Here is a 20,101-nt window from a genome sequence, read left to right as displayed (position 1 = left end):
TCACTTTAGTATTTCCTGGTTTGCTCATAATAAAGGTCAAATCTCTCTTCTCTCCTCTACCTAGTAAGAAAGATGTACTACACTATTTGGGAGAGGGGGGTGGGCGTTGTTTTCTCAGGAACACCAAGTGTGTGAAAGGATTCTAAGATGTATGAAATACACTACATGAATGCATGCCAGGGCTATTTCCCTCCCCAAATCTGTTGCTGTAGCAGAGTCCTGATATCTAATTTTGTTTGAAAGGTCTTATAATGCAGAAAATTGAAGAAAGTGATCCATTTTAATTTACTGAATAGCCATGAAACGTTAAGCTTCAGAAAGTTCTGCCTCTCTAAGTTCAAGCAATTGCTTTTTTTTTTTTTTTTTTTGTGGTACGCGGGCCTCTCACTGTTGTGGCCTCTCCCATTGCGGAGCACAAGCTCCGGACACACAAGCTCAGCAGCCATGGCTCACAGGCCTAGCTGCTCCGCGGCATGTGGGATCTTCCCGGACCGGGGCATGAACCCGTGTCCCCTGCATCGGCAGGCGAACTCTCAACCACTGCGCCACCAGGGAAGCCCCCAAGCAACTGCTTTTTTGAATTTCATTTTCAAGTTATCTCCATTTACACCAGTTTCAAATTAAAAAACTTATTGCCACCATATTTTGTTCACTTTTCTGACTCTCCAAAGTCTGTATGTCCAAATTAAAACCCGCATCTTTAAGGAGAAACAAAAATCTTCTCTTTTCGGCTACCTCCCCTAGGTCCTGTGTGTATATATGAGTGTTATGTTTTCTCCCAGACTGAGTCCTCAATAAAAACAGTTAAAAGTTAACAACAATCGATGTGTTTATGGTACCTTGACAGAATGATTATGGAAATCTGTAACAATAATCTCATTATTGCTATTTACAGCTGCGAAATGGGGACCTGAAATAAAGATAGGAAAAAATATGTGATGACCATAACAACTAAAATGATTACAACAACACAGTAGTTACGAAACTTCATATATTAACTTAGTTATTTAAGAAAGAACAAAGAATCGTAAACTCAGTCCTTGAAGGTCATTCAGCCTGACCTCTGGCTCCAGATAACATGAATTCGATAGCATTCTACACTTGTGGCTGTCTACTCTGCCTTCTTCCAGATCAAGCTAAGAGTTCCAGCAGCCCTCATGAAGTGGAATGAGCAATAAGCATCAGGAATCATTCTCCGCACCACCATCTGAAAGTCACATCTGCCAGCTTCCCTGATAGTCATATAGGACCCTCAGCTCTCACCGAGGAGAGACGTGGTAACTCTTAGCACCAATATGTAACATTTTTTTCAAGTAGAGCAGAAACCCACACTTTGTAATTTTGGGTGACATTCAGAACCTGGCAGAACTGGAGACAAAGCATAAAGAAAGGTTATGCAAATTAACACGAATTGCCAAAAGCATCCTTTCCAAAAGAAAATTAATCAACTGTTTTCAGCCTCTTCTTGCAGATGTAAAAAACGAAGTGATTGCAAAGTGGCACACAGAAAAAGAAGGAAAAGAGACCGCCCTTCCTGTGCTTAGCAAATATTCTCAACTCCTGCTCTCGTATAATCACCTAGACAGGTGAAAAGTATTCTCATTCAGAAGCTCTTTAAATAAAGCTACAGCCAGGTGGAACCAGGAGGTTCTCCATGGTTCGTCAAACATTTTTATTTAAAAAACATTTTCTTAAAGCTTATATTTTATTTAATGTTAATATTCGAAGGTTAGACTTCTGAGTTGTAAACTGCCACCAATAAAAGCCACACACGGGCTGCAGTTGAACTTACTGTGGGCGGAGTCATTGAGCAGCATCTAACCATGCTTCCGCTTAGATTCCATCCCCAGTATCTTTCCCAAAGCCGGCAAAAACACTGGGGAGGAGGCGTCTTCAGCATGCTCCAACATCATGCAAATGTGAGCAGAAGAGGCATAAAAAAGGGGGTTTACATATTACCATCGAGTGTACCTGCAAACTGCCTGTCCCCATTTCCTCGGCTACCAAACCTGGTGACTATTTTCCCGTTTGGCTGGAAGATAAATACGCAGCACGCCTTGTTATCCACCACGATGATGTGCCCATTGCGGTCCACAGAAACTCCTTTGGGCCCCATCAGCTTTCCTGATCCGATTTTTGCCTGTTAGAAACAAGTGCAGAAATGAAGTTGAAAGCACTCCAGAACATGAAGACAGACACTGGTGTCAGCAAACATTTACTTGACTGTTCAAACAGAGGTGCACAGGGCCACAATGAGCGTCTGTCTTGGAAAACTGTCTTTGTCACCTCCATTATCTGTTACCGATATTTATAGGAAATCATTTTTTTAAGGAAGCACTACCAAAATTGTTCTAGAATCTCCTTAACTAGGGCCACAGTTCCCTTGTAAAGAGGTAGTGTGGTATAGCAAGAGATCACCAAGTGAGGAGTAGGAAGACCGTCCCACACCTGTCACTTGCTTCGGACACACCTGATATAGCACAAATGGATTTAATTTTCTTAAGATTCAGATTCCTTATATATTAAAAACGTCAAAAAATGACATCAGTCACTTCCATTGATATTTCTGGAATATGTATTAAGTAAAATAAAGTAGGTAAAGTGTTTAGTGTAGAGCATAGCACATGTTAGGGAAGCAGTCATTAAAGGGAAGCAGTCACTGTCATTATTATATGTCGTAATTAATATCGAAATTCCGAGGCATCTGCCATTGAACTTTACTACAATTAAGTTCCACATGGGTGGGAATCATGTCTGTTTTATCCAGCACTGTGTACTCAGAGCCTAGCACACTTCTTGGTGCCTAACAGGTACTCAACAAATATTTGTTCAATATATTAACTTCCAAAGTCTAGCATTGTTACAGGTAATAATGATGATTGGTTCCAGTTTTCACAGTATTTTAAAATGACAAAAAAGCATTAGATTTCTATTAAACAATATGCATTTAAAATCTTACTCATTTTTCTGAATAGACTATAGTATGCATATAAATGTCTGTTTGTTGCAAAATACATGTCTTATACCTTTACTTTTCTACCTCCATCTTCTAGAGTATTTATAAAGTAGTACTTTACTCATTCACCCATTTGTTCACTAATTCTACAAACACTGATAGAGCACCCACTACATGGCACCTGGTAGACAAAGATGAGTTAGACACAGCGCCTACCCTCTTTTTTGAAGGACCTTTTTATGAAGGTCCTTTTATGGAGGTCCTTATGAAGGACCTTCAGATATATTACTGAACAAAGCAAGGTACAGAACAGAGTGAGTAGTCTGAGCCCATCTGTATTAAATATGTGTTTGTATGCATACATGTTCCTGGAAGAGAAAGTAAGAAACCAAATAGTGTTTGCATCTTCCAAAGTGATATTAGTAAAGGTAGGAAAAACTCTTATTTTATACTTCTCTGTAGGCTTATTTGAAAAATCTACTTGCATGTGTTACTTTTTAACTTAAAAATTTAAACTTAAAAAAAATTACCTTCTCAAAGGTTCTGTTTTAGTCCCCTTACTTTCCCTCTCTCTGTTAATGCTGTCTGATAGGAATGTAATATAAGCTACATATGTAACTTAAAGTTTGCTAGTAGCCACATCAAAAAACAGAAAAAGAAACAGGGAAAATTCATTTTAGTTATGTATTTATTTAACCCAATATAACAAAAAGGTACCATTTCAATATGTAGTCAATATAAAAATTATTAATGTACTATTTTACATTCTTTTTAGGGGACTAAGTCTTTGAAATCCAGTGTATATTTTACACTCACGGCACATCTCAATTCAGACCAGCCCCCTTTCAAGAACTCAGTATCCACATGTGGCTGTGGCTACCATATTGGACAGCACAACTCTACACACTTCTAAAATCTCATTTATGCTATGGCATCAACTTTCACCTCCATGTGTAAGATTCTCAAATCCATATCTTTAGTCATGGCCTATTTTACAGGTTATCACCTCAAACTCAACCAATGACAAACCAAAAAACCAAAAAAAAGATAAAAAAGAAACCCCAAACTAGCACCTCCTGATTTCCTAATTATTTTTATGACACCACAGTTAGTCCAGTCGACCAGAATCAAACTTTCAAAGCAAAATTCATCCTTTCTTTCACCAGTTTGAACCTCAGTTTCCTCATCTATAAACTGGCAGCTATGTTATTTACCTCCTGGGTCGTGCAGATTCTGAAGGATAAAGGAGACTGTCAAGCACGATCTCCTTCTCTCCCACCCTATCCAGCTGACATTATACTTGACGCGCAGGATTATCTTCTTTCCCCCAAACACATGAAGATACGTGCAGAGAGAGTATGGAGAGAGGGATGGGGACCTTTCCACAGTGGAGGTTCAGACTTTGTAGGATCTTGTAAGTTTATAAATGACTGAGATTCAGATTTGATCTCTTTAGAATAAAGAGGTACATTTACTTAGGAAGGAAACACTGGCATTCTTGCAAGGGAATCTGTTGGTTAATTTAATTCTGATTTTGCAATCTAGCCCAAAGATCAGAGACTATAACATAATAGCTTGCAAAAAAAAAATTATATACTTTCTTTCATGTCAGAATGGAAGATATGTCAGTAGAGATCAAAAGGAAGAGAGGAAACTCTTGAGTATTAACAAGAATATTATCACTACCTAATATTATGAACAGTGTTTGTTACTTAGAATGACTCAGTCATATAATACCAAGTGGATGATAACTATGTAGCATAAAAACAGAAAATAAGGGACCAGTGCCATTCTATTATATAATGAGAACTAGTGCACTTCTAAAAGAAAAAACTTAAATGTTGAACCAAAACCTCTTTTCCTTCCATTTCCTTTCATCACTCTCCGTTTAGCTGCACTAGATTCTACCAAGTGAAATAAGACAATGTGTCCTGACAATGTGTCTACCATCTTAAACAGAACAATAAGCAAGGATATGTTAGACCCTGGCTTTGGAAAAGTTAAATGAAAGTATTTAACTCAACAAATAGGTCCTTAAATTGAAGAGGGAAGAGATGAGATATTTTAGAATACGTGGTGGCCAGGGGTCTCTGCATCTGTTCTGGGGTCACAGAAGTTTCCTAGATGGAGGGAAGATGGAAAGGAAAAAATTCGAGGCAGAGAGGAATGAAAATCAGGGCTAAGAAATTGGTGAGTAAAAGAAAGAAAAGGAGATAAGAAATTGTATCCCTAGAACTACTAGGAATAAATATAGAGAATCCACATTTGTGTTAAAAGTTTGTCTTTCTGAGCACCTGTTTAATTTTACTGAATTCCACCAAAGAAGAAAATAAGTCTCTCTCTGTTTATGCTCATGACCATCAGACTTGGAGGAAATCCCATTAAACTACAAAAGTGTTTTCACTTGCTATCCTTTTACCCTTTGGGTTTTGATCAGTATCTATTAAAAAAAGGGAATATGATGAAACTACACCATATCCATTCCCCCAATCCTCTAGGGGGCATGAGTGTTCTTTCGTGTTTATTCCAATTGTTACCAACAGTATTCCAACTATCAGAATCCAGTTCTTCCAAGAAGAAAGGCTATTACATTTAGAACACTGAATCACTGAGTGAAAAATACTTAATTTAGGAAACGCTTCTCTCTTAAATATAAAACCTTTGTTTCAATTTAATATATTAGAGATAAAGTGTTTCAATAAAGTAGATATAAAACTGTTTCAATAACTATTTTAGTGTTAGTTTAAATTTAGTTAGTTAAATTTAGTCTGAATTTGAAAAGACAGGTCATAGTTTTGCTAAGATATGAAACCAGAACAAATGGGTTGTCTCCAAACTAAAAGGGTATTTTCAAGAGGTCGTTAAACAGTGTTCATTCTATTGATGTTAAAGCTGTCATATTTGGGTATGTCTTACCACAAATACAATTATGAAAACAGAAAAGAAGGGGAGGAAGTTAGAGATGCAGAAAGGCAAAAGAACTTCCTGTGTATATGGCCATCATACAGAGTCATCAAATCTCTAGTGGAACAAAACAAATCAATGACAATTGAAGATTCTTGTGCAATACGGTGGAATTAGAGATGACAGTTTTTATTCTCCTAGATTGAAAACATGCTGCCCCATGCAAAACAGAGGCTCCAACTTGAGGGTGAATAATTACATAAGTAACTTCTTTTAATGAAAATGATGAGGTGACTGTGGTGATCCAATGACTTTAAAAAGGAAAATATAAATTCCTCCAATAAGAGACTAATGAGTGAACTTCGTGTATCTTCTGAATTCCAGAATCGATTATGAAGAGCGTCATCTCTGTAAGTTTGGACAAAGAAGGAGTGACCACCAGGAGGTGGTATGAGGTCATGAAGCCAAAATCACAGCTGATCAAACAGACGTCATGTTTTGGGCAGGGTCATTAGAGGCACTGGAAAAGAACTCTTCTTCGATGCCTATTTCATACAAGGCACATATACAATCCAGAAATAAAATCTCATGTTACCCTTGCCCAAATCCTGTAAGACAGATTTTTTAAATCCAGATTTGAAATATGAGGCTATTGAGGCTCAAGGAAGTCATATAATTTGCCAAAGGCCAAACAGTTAATAAACCGTAGAGCTGGGATTCCAGTGGTTTGATCTGACTTAAAGCTCATGTTGTCAACAGAAAGAGAAGCCTGGACGGGGGAATGTGGAAGGCATAGTGAACACGGCCTTCAAAACACCTGTGAAAAAGTTTCATAATCTTCTTGTGAACAAATGTAGAAAATGGGCTGGATGACAATATTCTTTGATGACACCTTAGAAGAGAGATTTCTGTTGTCATCAAAGGGCTCTCTACTCTTCAGTGACTGACTGGATGAAGAAACAGAGGATGATGCTGGGAGTAACAGCAAGTGCATCAAATGATGGGATCCCTCCAAGTGTAGCTCACTCACATTTTCTCCATGAAGCTGGCCCCGGTTTTCTTTTCCCTCCAATTCCTATATCATATACTATAACACTATGGTTCTAGATTGTACCAAACAATTTATGATTGCTTAAAGGCTGACATGAATTGTTTTCTGTTATCTCTTGTGTATTTGTCTTTTTTCCTCAAAAGACTTCTACATTTTTAAAAGGTAGGGACCATGTCTTATTAATTCTGTTTCTCCCATATCATCTATCACAGAAAGTACTGATAGATAGGAACTGAGAAAGTAGAAGGAACTTCATAAATGACAACTTGTAGGCTAATTTGGGAAATATAAATTGCCTCTTAATAACCTTTTCTAAAGGTTGTTGTTTTTCATTGAATTGAGGTAAACCTGACAGTATTAAAAAAAAAAAGCATTATCCATGACATTTACCACAGAACTAAAACAAATAATCCAAAACTTTACATGGAACCATAAAAGACCCAGAATTGCCAAAGCAATCCTGAGGAAAAAAACAAAGCAGGATGCATAACTCTCCCAGACTTCAGACAATACTACAAAGCTACAGTAATCAAGACAGTGTGGTATTGGTACAAAAGCAGACATATGGATCAATGGAACAGAATAGAGAGCCCAGAAATAAACCCATACACCTACAGTCAATTAATCTTCAACAAAGGAGGGAAGAGTATAAAATGGGAAAAAGTCTCTTCAGCAAGTGGTGCTGGGAAAGTTGGACAGTCACATGTAAGTCAATGAAGTTAGAACACACCCTCACACCATACACAAAAATAAACTCAAAATGGCTTAAAGACTTAAATGTAAGACATGACACCATAAAGAGAGCACAGGCAAAACATTCTCTGACATAAATTATACCAATGTTTTCTTAGGTCAGTCTCCCAAGGCAATAGAAATAAAAACAGAAATAAACAAATGGGACCTAATCAAACTTAGAAGCTGTTTGCAGAGCAAAGGAAACTATAAAAACAAAAACAAAACAAAACAAAACAAAAAAAAAACCCCAAAAAGACAACCTACAGAATGGGAGAAAATATCAATATTTGCAAATGATGTGACTGACAAGGGCTTAATCTCCAAAATATACAAACAACTCACACAACTCAACAACAAAAAAACAAACAACCCAATTGAAAAATGCACAGAAGAACTTAATAGACATTTCTCCAAAGAAGACATACACATGGCCAGTAGGCACATGAAAAGATGCTCAACATCACTAATTATTAGAGAAATGCAAATCAAAACTGCAATGAGGTACCACCTCACACTGGTCAGAATGGCCATCATTTAAAAGTCTACAAATAACAAATGCTGGAGAGGGTGTGGAGAAAATGGAACCCTCCTACACTGTTGGTGGGAATGTAAATTGGTGCAGCCACTATGGAAAACAGTATGGAGGTTCCTCAGAAAACTAAAAATAGAACTACCATATGATCCTGCAATCCCACTCCTGGGCATATACCCGGACAAAACTATAATTCAAAAAGATACATGCACCCCTATGTTCATAGCAGCACTACTCACAATAGCCAAGACATGGAAACAAACTAAATGTCCATCGACAGATGAATGGATAAAGAAGATGTGGTACATGTATACAATAAAATACTGCTCATCCATTAAAAAGAACAAAATAATGCCATCTGCAGCAACATGGATGTAACTAGAGATTATCATACTAAGTGAAGTAATTCAGAAAGAGAAAGACAAATACCATATGATACCACTTATATATGGAATCTGAAATATGGCACAAATGAACCTATCTATGAAACAGAAACAGACTCACAGACATAGAGAATAGACTTCCGGTTGCCAAGAAGGAGCAGGGGAGGGAGAGGGATGTACTGGGAGTTTGGAGTTAGCAGATGCAAACAATTACATTTAGAATGGATAAACAACAAGGTCTTACTGTATAGCACAAGGAACTATATCTAATCCCCTGGGATAAACTATAATGGAAAAGAATATTTTTTTAAATGTATAAAAGAAAGCAACTGAGCAAACTAATTGCTTTATAAAATGAAGCCACATTTAGGTTATACATGAGTAGATTTATGACAATGTCATTGTGACTCTCACTTCATTAAACTTAGATGTAACGAAGTCAAGACGTCTTTACATATGAAAAACTGAATATTTTATTGGATCTAGATCCAAAGAAAAAGACAATTTCATCTTGTATTTCCTGTCCCTTCTCTCGACTGGCCAGTTGTAGTTAATCTTACCTTAAACTTCCCATCTGATGAGAAGATGCTAACCCATTTATTATCATAATCTGCAATGATTATGTCCCCACTGGGATGCACAGCTACTCCTGTGGGCCGCTGCAGCTGCCCGGGAGAGCGTCCTCGTATGCCAAAACGACTTTTGAACTGTCCATCATTGGAAAATATCTGGAAAACAAATTACATTCATTGGAATGTGAACTAGCATAGAAATGAGTGGGAAAGACAGGCAAGAACATCTGTCGTAAGTACTACAGGTCAGAACATGCAAACTCTGTTTGAAAAACAGCTTATGTATACATCATAAGCTTCCCTTTCTTTCCTTGCATCTTAAGTCTTAAGTAGGAAACTATGCGGGTCTATCTATTTATCAGTGTAAGTGGTTAAAGGTATACAGTTAGGGGCCATACCTGCACGCACTGGTTGTTACTGTCTGCAATTAATATCTTCCCATTTGTAGATGCTGCTACCCCTTGAAGATTTGTAAATTCCCCTTTATTTCTTCCTTTGGTTCCTGAAAATAAACGATAACAGCACAGAAAATTAAACAATAGAGAGTTAGATTTCTCAGTTTCGGCAAGAGAACATTCAGTCTTCTATAGGTAGCCTGAGAATGCAATGTTTTTTTAAATTACACTTAAAAAAAAAGGGGAACCCCTCCCCTGACTTAATCCATATTCTACTAAACTTCTCTTCCAGACCAATTCTGTAAGGTCTTTGCAAAATCACCTTTCGAGGGGCAAATACCAATCTTCTCTTATTAAACTATAGCTGCATATTAACATGATTAAAATATATTTAGATTTCACAAAGACACAATTATAAAAACTAATGTTACAATTAAGGACACTTTATAGGAGCGGGCCTTATTTGGGAGCTCTGCCAAAATCCCACCCTCTCACTCAGCAGCTCTTAGACACCTGGATACTTGACTTTCAGCACTTCTAAAACTGTAAGGTCAGAGATGTTATAAAACTAGCAGGCTGATTTTCATACACTGGAGTGATTTATTTTCAAAGACTCGGTATCTCATAAGTTGTGTATCTTTCCTGTAAAAGATATCCTGACCATGTTTTCTAGATTAAATAAATAAGAAAGGCAAAAGAAAATTAATTAATCCAAGTCATACTCTCATCCTTCTAGAGTTTCTTGTGGAAGAGATGAAGCAGGTGAAAAAATAAAGCTAAGGTGACTACAGTTAACAGATGTTTGTTTTTGTTTCAAATGAAGTGTTTATAACTTATTTTAATAAGACCATGCAAATATTAACAGAAGGAACTTTGCTCAGAAATGACCAGGAAGTGGGCTTCCCTGGTGGCGCAGTGGTTGAGAGTCCGCCTGCCGATGCAGGGGACATGGGTTCGTGCCCCGATCCGGGAAGATCCCATATGCCGCAGAGCGGCTGGGCCCGTGAGCCATGGCCGCTGAGCCTGCGCGTCCAGAGCCTGTGCTCCTCAACGGGAGAGGCCACAACAGCGAGAGGCCCGCATACCGCAAAAAAAAAAAAAAAAAAAAGAAGGAAAGAAATGATCAGGAAGGAGATTTAAATTTTCATAGTTGGAGAGAGAGCGCTATGCCTCAGTTTTATCATTTCATTCATATTCAAAATAGCAACTTGATATTTGTTTTTAGACGTCAATGCAGGGCCTCAGGAAAGAGTAGAAAAGATATGCTGCCGATGGCCAATGTCAAGCCCGTGCTTAGCCTGCTTAGGAAACTGGTTTTTGCATTTAGGAAGTAAAACTGCGATATAATTAAACTCAGAACAAAATCAACAACAGAACTGCTGGGTGAACCATCTTATCACCTGGTTCTCACCAGACCCACAGGGTAGTTGCTTTATTGAGATCCTAGACCCTAACAAGATGACTCACCGCCTCTCTATCTCTTCCTAACATGAAACAAAACTCTGAGATCCAGATCCTCAAAAGAATGTCTTCTAGGTTGTAGGACAAACGATTCTACTTTATTTCAGATGTTTCAGCAGAGATGATCTTTGTACCTGATCTGCACAGAATCCCTATAGCATTCAAGTCCATGGGATCAGCTAACACTCTAAAAATGGTGCGTTGGCATCTGTTGGTGGGTGGAAGGGTAAGGGGTGGTTGGCCCCTGAAGGAGGTATGTGCCCACTTTGTATTAGCTTTTGGTCATTCCTTCTGATGTCTGAGTAACACCTGGTTAACAGGTACAGCAAAACCGAAGGACCAGGAAAAGAAACAATTCTTCTAAAATACTCAGTTTATAAATACTTTTTAAAAGGTAGTGGGGGCCAAGGCCAGGGTCTCTCAAGAATAAAAACTTAACTCATCAAAAACGATAAAGGGCTTCCCTGGTGGTGCAGTGGTTAAGAATCCACATGCCAATGCAGGGGACATGGGTTCGAGCCCTGGTCCAGGAAGATCCCACATGTCGCGGAGTAACTAAGCCCGTGTGTCACAGCTGCTGAGCCTGTGCTCTAGAGCACGTGAGCCACAACTACTGAAGCCCGCGTGCCTAGAGCCCGTGCTCAGCAACAAGAGAAGCCACCACAGTGAGAAGCCCACATACCACAACGAAGAGCAGCCCCTGCTCGACGCAAATGGAAAAAGCCTGCACGCAGCAACAAAGACCCAACGCAGCCAAAACAAAACAAAAAAAGGTTGATAAATAGAAGCATGGAAATTATTAGTGGGATGAAGAACTGAGGACCAAATAAAGAAACATAATAAAAAAGAGTCCTACCAGTAAGACTGGAGAAGAATTGACTGTAAAGAAAAACCCAGACTGTTCTAGATCCTGCTTTTGTAAAATTGGAAGTGCACCCATGGCTCAGAGGACATACAGGCAGGGGAAAGAAATACTGAAAACGGGGAGGGGAGTAAGAAGCACCTGCACAGAGTACATGAGCATTGGTCTGCTGTCCTTAAACCTGCCTGCTGCCCTCTTCTGTTTAAACTTTGGTCCATCCTGCTAAGGACAAAGCCTATTCTATTCAGAGAAGGCTCTGCAGGCAGCAGCAGTTGAGTTTTGAAATGAAAGGAAAAATGGAGACACGTGCTTTAGTAGAAGTTCAGGGGTGCCTTAGCCAAAAAGATTTAATTGTCCTTTGGAAAAAATAGAGGTGATGCTGAAGGAAAAGATATGAGCAAAAAATACTAGCACTTTTTTTTTCTCTGCAGAAATAAACACACACTTTTGAGTGTCAGTATAAATGGGAAAGAATTGTACTTGGGGGTATAATTTTAAAACTTGGGAAGACATTTAGTTGGACTCTATCAGTACCATTTGGACCAAGGAGAAGGAAGATTCTGCCCAGTTTGAAATGAATGTGAGGATGCTCAGTACCTGCCATGAGAGCAACACATCTACATTGCAGAGGACCACACTCCAAGCTCCAGGCTGATGCGTTGGCCCCCCTGTTATTCTCGGTCGCAAGTTAACTAGAGCTTGAGTCTGCTGCCCCACATGTAAATAAAAAATCACAGGGTTGGAGGCACATCTGTTAGTCCCAGATTGCTTACATACTTTTGAAAGAGCTAGATGCAACAGGCATTGCCACTTAAATTTTATATTTGTTTTAAAAAATCTTTCTCTTTTAGCCACAGGGCTCGGTTTCCAAATAGCTGGGGTTGGCATTTTCGTAACAACACTTGATTCTTATGAGCATCTTTTGTCCTGTCAGAGCTATTGATCATCATTTTTCTTTTTTTTTACAAAAAACTCTATTTGCGTTTTTTTAAGTACAGCAGGAACATAGTGTTACTCCTAAGGATTAAAGGAAATCCACCAGCGTACTCTTGAGGGACAATTAATGCTGACTATTTTTACTAGCAATTAAACTAGAAAAATCTTAATGTTGAGTAATGATGCAGAACTACAGCATAGTATCATTACACTGAAATGCCCGAAGTCCAAGTGTTTGTAAAGTGTCTTGGGACCAAAATAAAAGTGTCTTGCGACCAAAATAAAATAACAGAAATTGCAGAAGTTAGAAATAATTTGGGGTCATGCATCCCTCTGCAAAATATTTAGTAAATACTATTTAGTCTATAGAAAATTTCCCCACCCTCCACAAAGTATTCTAAATAATGAAAACTAGTTCTTTCATAACAAATATAAATGTAACATAAAACATATACAGTAGTTATAAAATCTTTTCCTGTCTACTCTGATGTAAAAGATTTCACTTGATGGTTAGATTTTGGCTAGTAAAATGAGTAATGTGAGTTTTAAAAGTAATTATAAACAATTTGACAACAATTCCATAAGATAGTTACACTTGTTTTCCCCAGACTTCCCAGATTTTAAACTAGCCTATGAAGCACAGAGTGAATTTTCAAACCAACAGCTTCTTATCTGTGCTCCTGCCCTTGCCTCCAGGAAGATGACAGAGGTAAGGTAATAAGTCCCTGGATTGAAATAGGGGATCAATAACTGTAAATTTCCTCTCACCCCCACTCCAACTTAGTAAGAAAATTAATGCTAAATGAAACTAGATACTTAGAATGGGATAATGCAAGAGGATGAAATTGAGCCAAACATAGGGTCTAACACGGGATCTTTAACCAAGTACGTGTTAACGTATGTTTGCTGAATGAATGGGTCCCTAAATGAATTATTAATGACTGAGTAAATTACAACCCACATTACATCATGGGAAAAGGAAGTGTTCAGTAATATTTATAGCACTTTCATATACATTCTCTTGTGCACTCCCTATAACAATCCCAAGAGTTAGCAGGATAAATATTATCATTCCATTTTATAGATGAGAAATTGAAGCTAGGCATATCACAAAGGTAGGGAAGAGACAGAGCAAAGAATAAAACCTGGTTCTCCCGACCCTTTATATATTTTTTAAATACACACATTGCTTCTAATTGGACCTTAGGATATCAGGTTTCTGAGGTGAGGATAATTACCCTTTGGGTTCACATGGATCATGCTTTCTCCATTAAATCTTTCAGAAAACTCCATTTTAACTGGTTCACTGTCTCCCTCACTAAACTATGAGCTCCCTGGGGGACGAGGCAACATCTGTCCTGTTCTCTGTTGCATCCTACAACACAGCGGAGTGCCTGACACTCATAACAGTGGCATCATTTTACATTTGAAATCCAAGAGGAGTTTCCAAGGATGAGATTCTCAAGGGGTGGCGACAGGGTTCCTATAATGACCTCAGATGCCAAATTAGCATGCTCTCCCTTCCTTTTAGGCAGGGAAGATGATGGTTTGCAGAGATGAGGCAGGGAAGAGGGGCGTAGAATATCACACCTTCCTGTAAAGCCTCTGAACTCATGCTAAGTGATTTTACACATCCATTTGCTATGACAAGAGAGCACACTGAGCTAGAGTACAAATGAGCGGTTCATTCAACACATCCCAAGGATTCATTAAGGTATGGTGGATGAATTGCATAATTTGAAACAATTCATCTGTAATTCTTTCACTCCCTCCCACCTCTTCAGGCTTCCCCGTTGTTCAATGATTTTTTTAGTAGCTGACAAAACCAGCTCATGGCTTCTAGTCAGCAAACTCTGACAGTGCAGGGAAAAATAATCCCCGCGTTTCAAGGAATCAACACATGCTCTAAGCCGCTTCCCTACACTCCTTCAGGACTGTTTTGCAATTCAATATTAGAGTAAGACAATAACTGATTCACAGTGGGCATGCATTATGTTTTCAGGTGTGGGAGATGTCATATATCTTAACTTTGGAAAACCATAGTAGTTAAAGGACATTTTAGATGAAGAGAAATCGTCGTGCAATTAAAAAGGCAGAGCATCAGAGTTACAGGTGGCTTGGGTTCCTTCCTGGGCTCTCCTGAGCCTCCATTCCTTCAAAGCTAAGGATGATTATATGTTGTCCTGGTAATTTGGCTCTTGAGGGGCAGGGGCTGTAGGGCTGGGGGAGGAGCTCTGATTTGTAGCATTGGTCCGATTCTATTGTGTAAATACTACCATCACGGCTGATTTCAACGAATTCAGTAAAGATGCAGATACAAAATTAACATACAAAGTTCAGTAGCGTTTCTATACACTAACAATGAATTTTCTGAAAAAGAAACAAAGATGTTGATCTCCCTGATAATAGCATCAAAAGCAATAAAATACTTAAGAATAAATTTAACCAAGGAGTTTGTGAAAGATCTCTACTCTGAAAACTACAAGATATTGAAAGAAACTGAAAAAGACACAAATAAGTGGAAAGGTATTCTGTGTTCATGGACTGGAAGAATTAATATTGTTAAAATGGTAATACTACCAAAAGCCATCTATAGATTCAATGAAATTCCTATCAAGATTCCAATGGCAATCTTTACAGAAGTAGAAATAACATTCCTAAAATTTATATGGAACCACAAAAGACCCTGAACAGCCAAAGAAATTCTGAGAAAGAACAAAGCAGGGAGGCATCACACTCCCTGATTTCAAGCTATAATATAAGGCTATAGTAATCAAAACAGTATGGTACTGGCATAAAAACAAACAGACCCATGGAACAGAATCAAGAGCCAAGAAAATTACCCAAATATATACAGTCAACTAATATTTTGACAAGGGAGCCAAGAATACTCAAGAGAGAAAAAACTTCGTGCTAGGATAATAGAATATTCACATAAAAGAACGAAACTGGGGGCTTCCCTGGTGGCACAGTGGTTGAGAGTCCACCTGCCGATGCAGGGGACATGGGTTCGTGTCCCGGTCCGGGAAGATCCCACATGCCTCGGAGCAGCTAGGCCCGTGAGCCATGGCCGCTGAGCTTGTGCGTCCGGAGCTTGTGCTCCGCAATGGGAGAGGCCACAAGAGTGAGAGGCCCACATACTGCAAAAAAAAAAAAAAAGAACGAAACTGGACCCCTGTCTTACACTATTGACAAAAATTAACTTGAAATGGATTAAATATAAGACCTGAAACCAGGTCTAATTTCTTCCTGGAAGAAAACAGGAATAGAGTTCCCTGACTCAAGCTTTGGTAACGATTTTTTGGATATGACACCTAAAGCACAAGCAAGGAAAGCAAAAATAAACAAGTGAAACTATACCAAACTAAAACACTTCTGTCAATGAGCAAAAGAAACTATCGATAATGTGAAAAGGACTTCCCTGGTGGCGCAGTGGTTAAGAATCCGCCTGGCAATGCAGGGGACATGGGTTCGATCCCTGGTCCAGGAAGATCCCACATGCCGTGGAGCAACTAAGCCCGTGCACCACAACTACTGAGCCCGCGCACTACAGCCCACGAGCCACAACCACTGAAGCCCACGCACCCCAGAGCCCACAAGCCACAGCTACTGAAGCCCATGTGCCTAGATCCCGTGCTCCAAACAAGAGAAGCTACCGCAACGAGAAGCCTGCACACCGCAACAAAGAGTAGTCCCAGCTTACCGCAACTAGAGAAAGCCCGCGCGCAGCAACGAAGACCCAATGCAGCCAAAAGTAAAATAAAATAAATTTATAAAAATAATGTGAAAAGACAACCTACAGGATGGGCAAAAATATTTGCACACCATATATCTGATAAGGGGTTAATATCTAAAATACATAAAGAACTCATACAATTCAGTAGCAGAAAACTAAATAACCCAATTAAAAAATGGGAAAAGGACCAGAATAGACATTTTTCCAAAGAAGATTCACCAAAGGCCACATGAAAAGATGCTCAACATCACTAGTCATTAGGGAAATGCAAATTAAAAAAACAAGATACCACCTCATGCCTGTGAGAATGGTCATCAACAAAAAGACAAGAGATAAAAAATGCTGGCATGGATGTGGACTGTTGGTCCTTGTGCACTGTTGGTGGGATGGTAAATTGGTACAGCCGCTATGGAAAACAGTATAAAGGACCTTTGAAAATTAAAAATAGAGCTACCATATGATCCAGCTATTCCACTTCTGGGTATTTTTGCATAGGAAACAAAAACCCTAACTCGAAAAGATACATGCACCCACATGTTCACAGAAGCACTATTTACAACAGCCAAGACATGGAAGCAACCTAAGTGTCCATCGATGGATGAATGCATAAAGAAGTTGTGGGCCGTGTGTGTGTGCGCGTGTATGAACATTATTCAACCATAACAGGGAGAAAAATCCTACCGTTTGCAACAACATGGGTGGACCTTGAATGTATTATGCTAAGTGAAATAAGTCAGACAGAAAATGACAAATACTGTATGATCTCACTTATATGTGGAGTCTTAAAAAAACCAAACTCAGGAAAGAGATCAGACTTGGGGTTCAGAGGTGGAGGGTTGGAGAGGGGCAACTGGAGGTGAAGTAACTTCCCCAACTGCATGGGTAGGAAAGTGGCAGTGCTGGGGCTGGAACCCAAGGCTGTGTAGCCTCCGAGGCCACAGCTTTAACCATTCACTCTTCTACCTCACGCCCCTACGTCACTCAAGTCAAACAGCTGGAAGTTCAATTTGGTCCTCAAGTCCTGCGCTCTCCCTCCTAAGCGTGTTATAAATCTGCCACGTCCTCTCTACTCCAGCGCATCACTCTTATTTCTGGCACTTGTAACAGCTCACATGGACTACTGCAACAGGAAGCAGCTCCCTGCTTCCCGGGGCACACTGTCAGTAGATCCCCTATAATGTCCCCAGCCTCTTTAAAAATCAGTGTCTCAGCAAGTCACTACATTACATTACACTGTTCAGTGCCTCCCCATCACCCACATGGTTCTCAAACCTCAGCGTGCAGAAGCATCGTGGAGCTGGTAGAATGCTGATTCCTGGTCCCTCTCCCAGAGATTCTGATTCTGTAAATGCAGTATGGAATTCAGGAATTCTCATTTTTACCAAGCACCCCAAGGAATTCAAGTGCTTTATGGGAAACACAGGTATACAGAACAAAGTCTCAGCTCCTTTGCAAGGAAACAGAACCTCTTCTCTGCTATCTTACTTCGTTTAACACTCCAGGTAATGGAATCATTTACAGTTCCTCGAAACTACTTAGTTTCTCATCTTCTTTCCCTTCATCTAAACCTCCCTTTTCCTCCTTTCATCTGACAGACTCTTTCTCTTTCAAGGCCAGCTTTGGTTTAGATATCATCTCTAGATCCTTCCTTAACTCCCTGCTGCTTGCCAGCCTCATCCCCCACCCCACCCCAGCCTCTGAAGGTACGCATACTGAAGGTACCACATTTGTCACACGCCTGTCTCCTTCCAGACTATGGCCTCCTCTAGGTCAGGGTCAGAATCTCACCCCTCCCTTTATACCAGGACCCAGCCACGTATGAGGCACATAGTAGGAGCTCAAACAGCAGGGGCCCATCTAACTACAGGGCTGGATAATCAGGGAGGAAGGTGAAAATGTGAGTCAAAATTACCCCTGGAAATCCTTTATATCGCACAGAAAGTGATGGTTCCCTTTCACAAATACACAAAATTAACACACGTTATTTAAGGTTGTTAAATGAATCCTGATACATGTTTTATGAAAACTATGTAGCTTACGACATGAAATCAGGGCCTCAAGAAGCTCAGTATGTGGGACCAGTTGAGGGAACAGCAGAACCCCAGTTGCCAGCTTATGTGTGTAGCTGGATTTGACTGAATTCTGACTTCAATACATGCAGAGGGGGAACTGTTCTAATCATGAATGTTCCAGTATCATGGAACAACCACCTAACAACCTGACTGTACAGTACAGACAAGCTTAGAGTCCTAAAACAAAGCTATAACTGTAAAAGAAAGTTGAACTCTTCTAATTATTTATATAAACTCTCCCCATATGTAGCCAACAGTATAGATTTTGAAAAGACAGGTTCAGGTTCTTAGAAGGTCAGTACTGTTAGTCTAATACTGCCTAGCACAGTCCTGTGCATGGGAATACATGTGATGATTGCCCTTGAGCTTGGTGCTTTGTTGCCTGGTCTGTGTGTCCCTGGGCTTCAAAACTGGAATCTGACAGTGGTGAGCAGGAAGTTAAATCATGCAGTAAGTCATGACTTGATTCGATTCAAAAAGGCAAAGTACTTAGGCAAAGTGCTCTTGTGGGTTGGGGATTATAAATGATTAAAGATGTCATCTTTGACCTCAAGTAATGCGTAATATCATCAGGAAATAAGACCTCAGCAGAAATAATAATCCACCACAGTGGATTCTAAAATAGAAGGTGGGACTTGAGGGAAGGATAAAATTGGGGAAAGAATTCATGGATGGAGGTACCCAGGTGTGAAAGCATAGAGGGTGTTCAAGGAGCTGTGGACTCCAACACTCACCTGTCCAGCTCCTCTCCCCAGTGCCCCAGCCACTTTCCACCCCTCCGACCTTTGTTCCCCCTGCATCTTCTCATGGATGTGTCCCCCCTAAAACATTAATCACGTTCACTCCTCTTCCCCTTGCCTTTGTCTTCCACACTGGTAGCTTGCCCAGGATGCCATTTCAGCTTGGATAAGTTGTATTGGTCCTTCACATCTGGTTTAAATTCCTTCTCCTAATCCATGCTATTAGTATTGTGGCCTCTCCCATTGCGGAGCACAGGCTCCAGACGTGCGGGCTCAGCGGCCATGGCTCACGGGCCTAGCCGCTCCACGGCATGTGGGATCTTCCCGGACCGGGGCACGAACCCGTGTCCCCTGCATCAGCAGGCAGACTCTCAACCTCTGCGCCACCAGGGAAGCCCTGGAGTTAAGATCTTTAAAGGTGATTAACTTAAAATGAGGACATTAGGGTGAGGTCCTAACCCAATATGACTGGTGTCTTTCTAAGAAGAGGAAGAAACACCAGGGGTGTGCGTGCACAGAGGGACAACCATGAGAGGACAAAACAGCCAGGAGGCGGCCATCTCCAAGCCAACAAGAGAGGCCTCCCAAGAAACCAACCTTGCCGCCACCTTGAGCTTGGACTTCCAGCCTCCAGAACTGTGAGAAAATAAATTTCTGTTGTTTAAGTCAGCCAGTCTGTGGTATTTTGTTATGGCAGCTCCAGCATTAATAAACCTGGACCTAGTGCTGTATGCCAGGTACTGTTCTAAGCATTTTACAAATGCTT

The 20,101-nt window shown here is 39.9% G+C and overlaps 1 protein-coding gene across 1 annotated transcript in view; it reads right to left on the bottom strand.

Annotated features, from left to right (window-relative positions):
• Positions 1-20,101, bottom strand: part of MND1 (meiotic nuclear divisions 1) — a 162,688-nt gene that overhangs the window by 110,810 nt on the left and 31,777 nt on the right. Inside the window, exons 7-8 of the mRNA XM_060147813.1 lie at positions 9,532-9,635; positions 9,122-9,289 (exon numbers count right to left, since the gene is read on the bottom strand). Coding sequence (XP_060003796.1) covers positions 9,122-9,289; positions 9,532-9,635 — 272 coding nt within the window. The remainder of the gene's footprint in view (positions 1-9,121; positions 9,290-9,531; positions 9,636-20,101) is intronic.

This window comes from Lagenorhynchus albirostris, chromosome 4, assembly GCF_949774975.1.
Source record: "Lagenorhynchus albirostris chromosome 4, mLagAlb1.1, whole genome shotgun sequence".
In the NCBI taxonomy this organism is placed as follows: domain Eukaryota; kingdom Metazoa; phylum Chordata; class Mammalia; order Artiodactyla; family Delphinidae; genus Lagenorhynchus; species Lagenorhynchus albirostris.
Note: the sequence above shows the minus strand (reverse complement) of the source record. Positions and strands in the feature narration are given on the sequence as shown.